The sequence below is a fragment of the Onychostoma macrolepis genome, chromosome 20 (genome assembly GCF_012432095.1).
Source record: "Onychostoma macrolepis isolate SWU-2019 chromosome 20, ASM1243209v1, whole genome shotgun sequence".
In the NCBI taxonomy this organism is placed as follows: Eukaryota; Metazoa; Chordata; class Actinopteri; order Cypriniformes; family Cyprinidae; genus Onychostoma; species Onychostoma macrolepis.
In genome coordinates this window covers 17,166,464-17,180,170 of record NC_081174.1, presented here as the reverse complement: position 1 = coordinate 17,180,170, position 13,707 = coordinate 17,166,464, and the positions used below count along the sequence as shown (strand labels likewise).

At 36.0% G+C, this 13,707-nt stretch overlaps 1 protein-coding gene across 1 annotated transcript; it reads right to left on the bottom strand.

Annotated features, from left to right (window-relative positions):
* Positions 1–448: 448 nt before the first annotated feature.
* On the bottom strand, positions 449–4,671 carry serpinb1 (serpin peptidase inhibitor, clade B (ovalbumin), member 1). Its single transcript, XM_058755838.1, has 7 exons — positions 4,466–4,671; positions 3,902–4,080; positions 2,316–2,453; positions 2,079–2,196; positions 1,858–2,000; positions 1,554–1,721; positions 449–1,461 (listed from the first exon to the last, which is right to left on the bottom strand). Exons 2-7 carry the CDS (start codon positions 4,067–4,069, stop codon positions 1,054–1,056), a joined length of 1,143 nt encoding a protein of 380 aa, XP_058611821.1. The 5' UTR covers positions 4,070–4,080; positions 4,466–4,671; the 3' UTR covers positions 449–1,053.
* Between the last annotated feature and the right edge of the window lie 9,036 nt (positions 4,672–13,707).

Here is a 13,707-nt window from a genome sequence, read left to right as displayed (position 1 = left end):
GAGGTCAATCCAGCCCTGTATTTGATACTGATTATGTTGCCAAATTGGCTGTTGAATAAACAATTAAACTGAACATGCCTGTCTATCTGCTTGGCTGACAGTTTTACTGATCACTGAGAGAGCATTGACTTGGTATTATGTTGGTTCAATAGAATTAAAAAATTTTTTTTTAAATAGCTTGGATGTAGTAAACTACTTTTGCCATGTTGCCGTAGCTTAGCTTGCTACATTTCCCAGGGCTGTAGCTTTAATGTAGTTAAGCTTAATTTAAAGAAGAGTAACTGTTAGCTTAGCTCACTACATTTTTCAAGTAGCTTGCCCAACACTGTATATATATATATATATATATATATATATATATATATATATATATATATATTTTACACATTTTGATTTTTAAAACGTTGCACTTCACAATAGCCTACACTTATAAAAGTTTGTTTAGTAGACCCCATCTAACCGATTATATAATGTACTAATTGTAGTGCTTATAATTGATAAAAAGCAGTTGCAAATATTTCTATTAAATACACATACAATATGCAACAACATTTTCATTTTACTACCAAATTAGGCTGTAATATCTAACTAATTTAACTTAGCTACACATTCCTCGACATCACACGATTTTTGGGCACCTGAGTTCCTGAACATGATGAATGTTGGGATATGCTGTTGATTTAGTGTGTGTTAACAGCTGTGTTATGTCTATTCTATAGCAAACAGAGATGTCAGCCTGCCTAATGACTGCACTGAATACTGATTTACTTTTTTGTCCTAGCAAGCTAATTTGCAAAATAACTTTTGTGATCAAAAGTATTATCAAAAATATGTTGAAAATGTGTTGCATCATGTGCCATAATTTTCCAGCAAATTTTGAACTCTAAATTAGTGTTTTTCATCTCAACCCAAATCCAAGACATTTTTGTGTTGCTGTGCTCTTAAAACAAACAAACAAACAAACAGAAAAAAATATACAAAATGTGAATTATTGACATCTAAATACTAGTATTTATTGTTTATTTTAGAGTTAGACAGACAAACATCACATATTTAAGAGGGGCCTCTGAATCTGCCGAAGAAGAGGATGCTGTTGGTGGGATTGTGCCTGATGAAGAACAAGAAGGGGTGATCTGCCATGAAGTGCTCCTCTCGTAACATACAGAATGCCACAATGGCTGCCGTAGCGGCTGCTGCCTCTGTGCCTTCTTCATTTACATCCACAAAGGCCTTGTGGGCCACTGCTGAAAGGAAGAGGCCAACCTGACTGCTCATGCCTGTCAGATCAGCCTTTGGACCCTGAAACACAGAGGTCATCCCCATTCCCATCAATATATCTGCTAAGGAGCTCTCAACCTCCAGCTTGAACTTTGGCAAGTGGACTATGATCTCTGTATGGGTGTCCATATTGTTTCTGTTGGTCCATTCATGCAGCTTATCAAGGGTCAGCTCGCTCTCCAGCTGTCAAACACACATGCACATGAGTCTCTGAACATACACAAGATTACAATATTTTCAAGTCAAGCAGATCAGTATGAAAACTTTTTGCTGACCTTATGAAGAGGGTCAGAGCCATCCTGACTTTCCTCAGGAAGAAGGATCAACATGCTGAGCTCCTCCTTTACGTATGGCAACTCCAGCACTTGCAAACGGTGGTCACAGATATAGTTGAAGGGGAACTTTTTCCTCTGGTACATCATTTGCACTGGTCGGCGATCATTCTGATGGAAGACAAATATACATACCAGTGAGAAAATGAACATGAAAAAGAGTATGACCCTCTATCAAGTATATATGATTTAGTATGCATAGTGTAAGGACAAACCACTGTATTTGTACAATATTTTGCAAACAGACCTGATTCATTTTAAATGGCATTTCTTTAGTGTCTTGAGCATTAAATTTCTGTAGCCAGTTCCCTTTGAAATAGATGGCATTAACCAGAGCTAGTCGGGTCATTCCAGTCACCATTCCCGGCTTGATAAGGTCTTTGATTTTATCTGAAAAACACAAGTATCAATAGGTCCAAACCGATTCTTTAATCTGAAATGGAACTGCTTATGAACTGATCTTCTCACTCTCTGTCTGCTCTTCCACCCATTTGTTAATGAGCTGTCGTGACTCATCAGATGCTCCAATGAAGTCCACAGCCTGAAGGTCAGCGTGGTACAGCTTCAGAGTGGAGTCCAAATACTCCTGCAGGACACATGACAACAATCAGCAAAAAAGACCTCAAACAGTAATGGATGGAAAAGAATATATGTCTTAAGGTTTAGCTTCCAAATGTCTTTTTGTTAAAGGCAGAATAAACTCACAGGTAAGAAGCTGAAGGTTTTCTCTCCGTAGAGACGGTTGGCCAGTCTGAGGATATAGGAAGCTGATGGACTGTTGATTGCTGTGGTGAGGCTCTCAAAATGAGAGTGAACATCAGAGACAGAACTGAAGGACAAAACCTAAAAAGAGAAAGAGAAGTTAACAGATTAACTGTACTTGTTTACACAGGAGAGACTTTACTAAGAGTTTTACAAAATGTGCCATATTTTTATTATATTTTTCTCTCTTATTCAAAAGTTAAAAAAATGATCATGGTATGTTACAGAATGCTAAGGGTGTGTACTGAAGAGCCTGTTCTGAGCACGTTTATTACAAGGAGTAAACTAAATGTTATCAGAGTCTGAAGTCTGAGACAAGCATTTACATACATTATCTAGATGAGTCTGAAATTAAAACAAATGATGGCAGCAAAGCTCAGCGTAGGCACAAGTTGGCTTTTGTGGCTAAAATTTGGAAAGTTGTTTTCAGTTGTTTAGATCTGGATGCATTTTACCGTTTTCAAGCCCCTTCTAATAGAGCAGCTTGAAAGAGTGAGAGAGAGAGAGGTATGTGCAGCTGTGATCATTTGTTTACAATTCTTTACACTACTCCAGCTCTCCCTCTCTCTGTTGAGTCAGTCGCTCTCTGGTCGTACCACAGTCTGCATGTGCTCTTTGGCTAATCAAATGTCCTGCTATGTCTAGGTCATCAATAAACGTAAAATACTTTGCATTTGATTTCAGTCTAATCTTGCAAATGTACTTTCTACGATGATGTATGGTTGAAGTCAGCATATAGCACTGCAGTGTTTATGCAACTTGGAACATTTTCATTACTTCTATATGTTAGTTAATATGTAACCACTGTGGCTATACCTACCCAATTCTCTATGGTATTCACCACCATGAACAGTAGTGTAGGGCCAGAAGGTACTAACTGAATTCACTTAAACTGAATGACAATATATTATTCTGAATGAGAGCACATTTTTTGCAGTAAAAAAATGCTTTGGGAATTTTCTTGAATTGGCCACATTCATGGATAATTAACTGAAATGACGGGAAGAATTCACTGAATGATAATGTCAACTCAAACTTTTCAAGACAATCTATACATCTATATTTTCTCAACCCTAAAATGGATTAAGCCTAATTATTAACAAAAGCATTCTCACCTAAACTCTCAAAGAATTCTAAGACACTGAGAATGAAAGATATTTTTTCACTAAATCTGGCTTAAATAAACAAACTTGCCAGGTAAAAACATAACTCTGCCCTATTGTTTGGAAGTGATAAATGCATCTCTGTGTTAAGCTATATGAGCATATATTTACCCTTTTGACATCTGAGCCTCACCCCATTTTTTTCTGTTAAACAGGCTTATGTTTTCTCTTCTTTGTTTTGGGTTATGGTTTTGGTTTCTAGCTGGATTTCCCAATCACAGATTACTGTAAGTGTGCAGAATTTAGCCTCTTTGTAGTTTCACAAATTTTTTTGTAGAAAAAAAATTCATTGTTTTTCAACTGAAAAAAAAAAAAAAAACTCCCATACAGACCTTTGCATGTTCTCCAGATGCTTATACCTCATACCTTTTGCATTTCTTTGGCAGTGTCTCCTCGGGCTCCCAAGTAGACCATGCTGAGCGCTGCGCTGATGCTCAGAGGAGAGAAGAACACGTTTCCATCAGCATTGCTCTTGCACAGAGCCCGATAGAGATCCAGAGCGAAGAGACTGTTAGCACGAGAGAGACCCTCCATGACTGATGACACTGCGAAAAAAAAAGAACCCCAAAATTTATGCAACCATCGTTAAAATCCTAGCGCAATATTTTCACAAAAACAGCAAAGAGTATTGAGCAGATCTAGAGTATAAACAATATGGGTTATGAATGTCCCGTGTTAGTATACAAAATATCTTTAGATTGCTGTCCATTCTGATAATATAATGTCCTTTTGTTTTAACATATGTAATAATATGCCTATCACCGTAAATATTTCCCTTGCGCGCAGAGGTTTGATTACACGTCATAAAATTACTGTAAGAGAAACACGGAAGTTGCACATACATTAGCGTTTGTTCCAATGGGAAACTACACTCCAGTTCCGAGCACCTGTTTTTGAGAATTGAATGTGTACAGATTAAGTATTACCTACCTTTTATAAAAGATGCTTGTCCCAAAAGAACGTCTGAGTGAAAGAGAATCCTGCCCTAGAGTCATGCGATATAAATGGACCAGCAACGCCCATAAAGCGCAGAACAAGCTAGACAGGCAAACAGCATTAGTTAGACATATCACAGGTGAGTCAGTCTCACACTCCCCCACCCTTTTATTACACATTCATGTGCTTCCCTTATTTTACTGCATAAATGTGCAACTTTTTAACCAGATAAGTTCAAAAGCGAGTGAAACATTTGTTGGAATGTTTGGGTGTGCTTTCTATGGAGAGACAGAGAGAGAGAGAGAGAGAGAGTGGACAATAGGAAATACACTTTGTTTTGTCAGCAACACAAGGCAGATGCATTGAATGAATGTGACAGCTCTGGACTAATCAGTTGGACTTTGTGCATAAAGGGTGAGTCACACTGTTGGATCAGAGGTTCTGCGCAATAAAACCTTGTCAATGGCCTTTCACAATAGGGGCTGTGTTTGTGGAGGAAGTGTTTGTCTGAAATGCTTCTTCAGTCCTGTAAATGCATCAAAAGGTTTTTTTCTTTTTCTTGATTGATATATTGAGCATATAGAGTGTATTGATTTCTTCAGGTTACATGAAGTTGCTACCTTAAGAGATAACACCAATAAATTGGCATGATAAGGAATTATGAATGAAAAAATCAGCTACCTCACTATCAATGTCAGTATCATATAATTGCACATTAAGTAGTAATGGAACTTGGAACTTGAAAGTTGCTCCTACACACACACACACACACCATTTCTTATTATTATCAATGTTGAAAATAGTTATGCTGCTTAATATTTTGTGTAATATTTTCTCAGTATACGTTGTCGAACAGAAAGCTCAAAAGAGCAACATTTATTTGAAATAGAAATCTTTTGAATCATTATAAATGGCTTTACTGTCCGTTTTGATCAACCGATGTGTCCCTGCTGAATAAAGTATTAATTTCATTTTTAAAAAATCTTACATTGCGTAACTGCGCTCACAGTGACCCGAGTTCAGTTCCCGTCTCGAAGTCCTTTCTCGATCCTGCTTCCCTCTCTCCTCCCAGTGCTTTCCTGTCGTCTCTCTACTGTCCCATAAAAGGCATAAAAAGCCCATAAAAATTACAACAACAAAAAAACTTACATTATTAAGCATGTATACAGTCTAAACAAAACCACTGATTTTTTCTGAACATTATATTTAAGAGCTGATGGAGTGCTGTAAATATACACATATATTTAATATGCAAAAAATAAAAATAAAAAAAATAAAAATTGATTAGGGTTAGTCCATCGAGAAATTAAACCTTTTTCAGCTCTCAAATCTCATTCTCCATTCCTCTTATTTTAACAAGCGAGCCTGTGTTCAGTTACAACAATAGCATTTAGTGTGGACCTGGAGAGGCACGTCAATGCACCATTTTGAGAAATCTGAACAATAATATATTTTTTAGAAACACAGGGTCCAACATTTAGGAGCACTGTTTAAAGGCCCCTGCACAATGACATTTGTGAGCCACTAGATGGTAGAATTACTCATGTTTTGTAGCATGCAGGTACATATACTAAAAAGGTTTTTAAAAAATGAGGCACAAAACATTTTCTCCTTTCATTTTTAATTTTACTGTCATAAAAACTTGTTTTTACTAGTTTATTGCATAAACATATTTAATAATACAATATGTCAATAACATGTGGAATAGCAGCTCTTGGATACTATGTTTTGTACACACAGACAGACAATCACTCACAGACACACACATTCAAACACTCCATTGCAGCTCTTGAATTACACACAGACAGCAGCACTTACACGTCAGATTGAGGTTTAAATAAAACTCTTCATGTCAGCACCATGGTTTGCTGTTTCCACACCTCACACTGCATGCATACTTTCACCAGAGTGTGTGTGTGTGTGTTTGGTGTTCGGTGTTAATTAGCTCTAGTATGTCCCCAGAAGTTAGCTAAATCTGACAACCTCCCTTTGGGGACATATGGGGACACCCCCAACTGGTAAATTAATTCAAATACTATTTTTGACTAATAATGCAAAATGCAAATGTTTTCTGTAAGAGTTAGGGCTTGGAAAATGATCATTGTGTAACTATTAGCTTCATATAAAGCAATGGAAATCTATGGTATATGCCCTCATTTAGATACCTAACTAAATGTGTGAGTGTGTATGTAAGAGGCCAGAGAAGGAGGGACTAAAGATTATAATGTGTCTCTCTGGAAGTAAGAGGGGAATGGTTGACTGTGTGTAACATTGCTCTGTGGCTGACAGACAGGCAGGCACACACACACACAGCTTCCTGAGTGTACATCTGCAAATGAAGAGTTCAGATGCAAAAGCCCCTAAGTGCCGTTTGAAATTTTTTATCAGGCTGCTATTTGTTCAGTTATTTCACTTAAATGGCAATGAAAATAACCTATTCATTGGCTTTAAAGTGAAATTACTGACCCTACACATAGGAGCCTGATAAAAATGCTCATTTTAAAAGAAATTTCAAACGGCACTTAGGGGCTTTTGCATCTGAACTCTTCAAATGTTCTGAAACACTTACCCCACCAACTCACAGACAGACAGAGACACACTCAGACACATGCACTTTCCTTGACCTCATTCCCAAAACAACCAAAGAAGTGATGTTGCAAGCATAAAGAATGTGTAAATAAATACAAAACAACATTAATTATAATAATAAGTATCATAAATTAAACATTTTAAAAGTTTACTTTTTGTTATGTGACCATAAAACGTCAGAACCCTTTAAAATGTATTACATGCTCATACACGTTTATGAAAAGACAAGAGCAGCTGCAGTTTGGCTTGGATCCTGCTATTTTCAATGAGAACACAATCCATCATATATACAGCACAAGTGCCAGCCCATACAGCTAACCTATATTCCAACACAATAAAGGAATCTTTATAGCTTTAACTACAGGGACACAGAGTGAGAAGAGATCATCACCTGTTGAACTGTCTCAAATAAGCCAAGGAGAACAGAATTTGACCTGGTTCTTCTGTCTGGTGGTCTGTCTCACTAGATCTGCCATTCTCAAAGGCACTAGTAGATCAAGTGTTATTCATCTACAGATGTGGATTCGCCATATTGCTCTACCTCGAACATCATTATTGAAACAGCACTGTTGCAAAAATAGGGCACATTTAAGTCTTAAAGACTTAGTCCATGAGGTGGTTTCTCACTGACGGTTCAATCACAGCTGAAGGCTATAAATAATATGAGTGACAAGACAAAGGTTTATTAGACTTCAAAAGTCAGGGAACAGGCGCTTCAGACTGAATTATCGGCATTTATAGTATAGGAAAATATTCTTTCCAAACATTTCAATTAATTCTTAAAACAATCTTAAAGCAATTTTAACCTTGAAATATCAGTTTTAAAATCATTCTGATGGTACACTGTCTTATAATAATGTCTGTTTTGTGAGTGAATTTGGTGAGCGGGTATGAAATTCGGCAAAAAGGGCGGATTGCGTTATGGCAATAACACATGTAAGGCTATTTACTGTAATTACGACAGTGATACATTTACGACAGTGAATTTCACTTAATTGTAGGGAAACTAACAAAAAATTTAATTGTATGCCTATTAGATTATGTTTTATTAACGTCAACACTACCCCAATCCTAAACCTACCCCTTACAATAATGCAAAATCAGTCATTTATTGTTATTATTGTTGTACAGTGTGACAAATATCACGCAATATTGATGTGCGCATACCCAGTAGCCGCAGCTGTATTTAAAAAGGTTTTTTTTATTTTATTTTATTTTTATTTGAAATAACAATAGGGGAATAACAAATCATACAAAAATACGAGTCTATAAAACAGTAAAATCCTAAAATTTAGCCGCAGCCGTATACCTTCTAGCCTTAACCAACTGTAGGGGGCTCCAAAATCGATTAAAAAAAAAAAAAAAAAAATATATATATATATATATATATATATATATATATTTCAAAAATATATCTGTTTTATAGTAAGTAGATATAGAATTTCGTATAATTTCGTAGAAAGATTTTGTTGGTTTTTACAATCATGAATTCCCCTTACTCTCCACACAAACACATACATACAGTATACACAGGAAAGGGGAACACATGGCACTGAAATTCCACACCCTCTACAATAACATGTTTAACCCCCTTCCCACTCCCTGCGCTTCTCTTATCCCCCACATCCCTCCACCCCTACCACACATTTACACTTGACTCGTCTCTGACTTTGCTGACCCGTTCTCACATCCCACAGACTCTCACTCTCTCTCTCTCTCTCTCTCTCTCTCTCTCTTTCTCTCTCCTTGTTTATTTGACCGTGTGCCACTTACACAGTGTATCCTATGCACACAAGATACCATGTCTGAGGCTGATCGCAGATTTATGGCTAAACATCCTTGATACAGACTGTGTTTTACAGTAAAAGGAAGAGAAAAGGGAAAACCTCAATTGGAAGGACTTGCTGACTCGCTTAATTAAATGTAAGTGGAAACCAAATTACATATCACAGTATGGTATTATAAATATGCTACAAAACACTATAGTAAGATGTACTGCAATCATATATGCTTTTATTGGACGTAACAGCTGCTATGGTGTTGCATTAATACGTAAACTCTATCAAGATGCATGTGTGTTGGTAAATGTTTGTGGTGAATCTATTGGTATAAGTAAAAAGTACATTGAAGTATGTATAATTTTACACTGCACTGCTATTACCATTAGGCAGCTGCAAAAGTGATGGTGTTGATATAAGATCAGAGATTAAATGTTCCCTGGTGCGTCTATATATGAGTACAAAATAGCTCCGCAAGCTTTATAGTCATTGTATTTAATTTCATTTTACAACAGACTAGTCGTCATTCATCAAGAAAATTTCAACCCGTAGATTGTGTGTAAGATCTAAACCCGTATGAAATATCCTTTAAGCTTTAAGGCAATCTTTCCTAGCTTCCAAACTCAAATATTTCCTCTACCATATGTTAGCAAGTGAAAACTGTCAGTCAAAAATAATTAAGAAGAAGTGACGTCAAAGAAGTGATGTTCCAAGAAACAAGCTGCCAAAATCTCACTGAGTTCTTGGCTAGGGGTCCGACGTAATGATATATTCTCTTAGGGCCCTATCAAAGGAACATATCCTAACCTGAATCATATCTAATCTGTTTAGTTACCATGTCCATTTAATTTAGTACCTAATTTAAGACAAAATATGTTAATTTCCTACACAGATTAAAAAATTAATTTAATGTCCTGCTAAGTGATGATAGCCTTTCTAGGACTTCTGCTAAATGTTACATGTTGCTTTTTTCACATAATGTGAGAAATACTTTTACCTGCAAAACAGAAGCAAAGCAATATTCACTCTTGAATTCTTTTTGGGTCTTTGTTCCCTCAACATGCTGTTCCTTTTATGTTTATATATGCTGTTGTTGACAGTTCCAAACTCATTAAAACTGATTCAAGTATTATCATATTTTTCCCATTTATGGACTCCCTGCTGAAAAATCGCTAAGTTGATTACAAAGCAGAAAGGCTCTCATTGCTGACTGCAGCCAGCAATGGCTTGTTATTTTACTGATTAGAGAGACTAGGGTGGTTATGAAGATTATGTATGTCTCCAAGCAAAGTCTACAAGGAGAAGAGAAAACAGCAGATTCAGTAATATAACCAGAATCAACTCTGGCTTTTTAGAGGCGGAAGAGATTTGAAAGGATTTAAAACCGACTCAGAAATGGCTTCTTACAGGTAAGATATTTTATTTAACCAATAGATAGCCATGTAGCCTTATAACAGTATCATGAGTTCATTACATAGGGTTAGCTATTGTAAATGTTCATTTCATTATGGATCGTGTAAATTATAAACCATATGGGTCGCCAAAATTAACGCCTTCAGCTGTAAAAATAGTGCACTTTACACTTAAACTGATTCTCTTAAACCTGTGTTCGGGTTGCATTTCATCCACAGAGGTGCAGAGCTGATAGACTGTAAACTTTTGTAATGTAATTAATTAAAAAAAAAAAACATCAATGTTTACAATTACCCAAAACTTACCCTCTCAGATGACATCTTTGGGTACATCAGTGCCGCAAACTACATTCATCTGTGCAGAGCCAAAGCACATTATATAATAAATGCTGGCATTGATAATGCAGGCACAAACATTTTATTTTGTTTGGTAACTGAGTTTGTCTTGGGATGTGCTGACAGAAAGTCAAAGAGTTTGCCGTTCATCACTGTAGCATAAGCCATTCAAAGCCCTTTAATTGAGACTCTGTAACACTGCACCAGAGAATATAACAGCAAGGCCAGATCACAGCACATAGTCACGCACCCATTGCACCATACCAGAAAAAAATGGCAACAACATTGTCCGCTATTAAGGATGGAAAAATGGGAAAAAAGTTGAAAAATAACAAAAAATTGTATTTCATAGGATTTGTTCACCGCTCTATATCAAAATATTAGTGTCTGGCATTATGGAAAGAGGCGTAACGTGAACCTAAAATACAGTGTGACAAAAGGTCTCCCAAACTAATAGAGAGGAACCGACATTCTTATGTCATTATAGGGAATAATGCTTCACCACAGGCGCCAGAGCTGATTGAGGCTTGTGTCTGGTTTGAAAATAGAGTGCTGTTCTTGTTGCTGGGGTGTCCCAGCCCCAAGGGGATCACTCCACTCTAGGACTTTCTGTTACCCCAGGGCATGCAGATGGATCAATGTGCTATGCGCAGAATGGCATCTCAACTGATCCCTTGGAAAGAGAACAACACACTTAGTTCTTATGAGAGTATGTTGAGGTAGAGCTGATGTCTAAATGCAGCGTAGATCATTGGTGAAAGATTAGGTGCATAAATTGTAGGATGAGTTATGTGAAACGACAAGGTTTTTTGTTACAGTATTTTTTTTAATATCATATTGCAGTCTATATTTTTAGTTTGATCATCTTTTTGAGTCCCAGTTCCTTTTTTTTTTATCTTTTTTTTTTTTTAACAACATTTTTTTGACTCCATCTTTCACAGTCACATTGTAGTCATTATAGTCACTTTTAAACAAGGTGTAATAATTATGTATGGAGAAGTCTTTCAAATTGAGGGTCACCACCTGGCCTGAGTGTCTAAAGTTAAAAGCACAAAATGACCACCTGACCCCCATAAAGCTGCTTATAGCTGCTATCCTCAACCCACCCCAGACGTCAGCACTGACCTGCACCTGCTCACTGACCCAACACACGTAACCATGGTACTCATACATACATAATGTTATATGGCACAAATAGTAAGGGTAATATGCTAGTATACAGCTCCGAATCCAGCAGCTGTCTTTATGAGTCATTGAATTATTCAGTGAGCTGATTCTTCTGAACCGATTCATTCAGGAATGTGCTACCATGTGTTGCTCTGTTAAATCATCCGTGTAAATAGTTTAAACGTTAGATTTTTCGTTGGCTTAGCAACATAGACAAAGTAGACAAAATGTAAGCTACTCATTATTAACTTGATGTTTATTGAAGTGTTGGATCCGGTGTCATTAACAGTTCAAAACAGTCTATTATGGTGCTTGATATTGCAAACTAGTATTTATTATCATTATGTGTTTATTGAACTTTCGTAATCATCTAGTCATTTAGTCTACCTACACTATAGGCTATCAATGTATTGAAAATCTTACACATTAACAGAAGTTACGCCTTGCAAAATAAGGTGAATAAAAGAAGCAATATCAGTCTAATAAAGTTTGTGTATCAGGATCAGCTGGCTTTAAGGCCTGTTGAGTTTTCCCCCATTTTGGTTGATTGGTTGATTTTTAATCTTTTTTTTCTTTTTAGCTCAGAAGACAATACCAGTATTTCATAACAACAGAGCCATGGAGGGAGAGGAATCACGGGTTACGGACCTTGGCATGGGTCGACTTGCATTTTTTGGCCACCTTGAACGAGTAGAAAGAATGCGTTGCTACTGGGAGCTCAAACATGTCCAACTAAAGACCCTGGAGCAGGTAACTCTCCAAAAGAAAAAAGATATTGACACACATGTTCATTAAAAAAAAAAAAAAAAAAAAAAAAAAATTCTGGAGGATAATTTGAATGAACAGATATTTTGGTTAGAAGCCAAGCCTGTGTTGTGCATCATCTCATGGGAATGTGTACACTACTGTTCAAAAGGTTGGGGTTAGAAAGATTTTTTATTAATATTAAAGAAATACTTTTATTCAGCAAGGCATATTAAATTGATCAAAATGCTGTTCTTTTGAACTTTTTATTCATCAGAAAATTTCCACATGCATATTACATGGCACATCTGTTTTCAACATTGATAATAATAATAATAAATGTCTGTATACACACTAAATCGGCATATTAGAATGATTAGGTTGACATTTTAAACATATTCAAATACAAAACAGGTATTTTTATTGTAATAATATTTCACAATATTAGTTTTTTTGCTCTATTTTTGATTAAATAGATGAAGCCTTTCAGACTTCTCTCAAAAATATTAAGAAATCTACCAACCCCAAAAGTTTAAACTAAGTTGTTTGCAGTATTGGGCTAGTTACTCAAAAAATGTAATATATTACTCATTACTAGTTACACCTTTCAAAAGTAATATTGTTACTTTACTTATTACTTTCTGGCAACAGTAATTAGTTACACTACTAGTTACATTACTTTTTCTTCACGCCCCACAGAACTTGTAACTGTGTATCTTCCAGATAAAATTCTTCTAGAATGTTACTAACAACATATTTCTGCCTCATCATTTGACCAAAATCCACATTGGATCGCAATCAGAAGTTATTACAAACACTCAATGATTGATAGTGACATTCAAGTAGAAGTGTTGTATTCATCTCATTAATTTTCATGTGTAGCTTAAAGTAATTTTTCCGTTACCCATATGCAATTAAATTTTGTCATGTATTTTATCAAATCGCATGAGTTTATAAAAAACTGTTTAATTTTCCAAAAATATCTTGAATTATATTAATATAATGTATCACATGGTGATCATTATGATGAGGGATGTAATGCCAGAGTAAAGTAAAGCCACAACTTACACAACAGATCTTTTTTCCTGACAAAATCAATATAATGCAATATTTCTATCTGCTGAATGTAAGTTTTCATATTCCAAGCTTGCCTGCTGCACTGGGGACATCACATGCATGTGCGAGTCATGAAAATTATGAAAATAAATCT

Bases quoted from the DNA above. Each gene is read 5' to 3' on its own strand.
- serpinb1 (XM_058755838.1), bottom strand. From the start codon at position 4,069: ATGGAGGGTCTCTCTCGTGCTAACAGTCTCTTCGCTCTGGATCTCTAT. The intron at 2,454-3,901 runs GTATGAGGTATA...TTCTCTTTTTAG, and splicing joins CTGCCAAAGAAATGCAAAAG to GTTTTGTCCTTCAGTTCTGT. The intron at 2,197-2,315 runs GTGAGTTTATTC...TGTGTCCTGCAG, and splicing joins AAACCTTCAGCTTCTTACCT to GAGTATTTGGACTCCACTCT.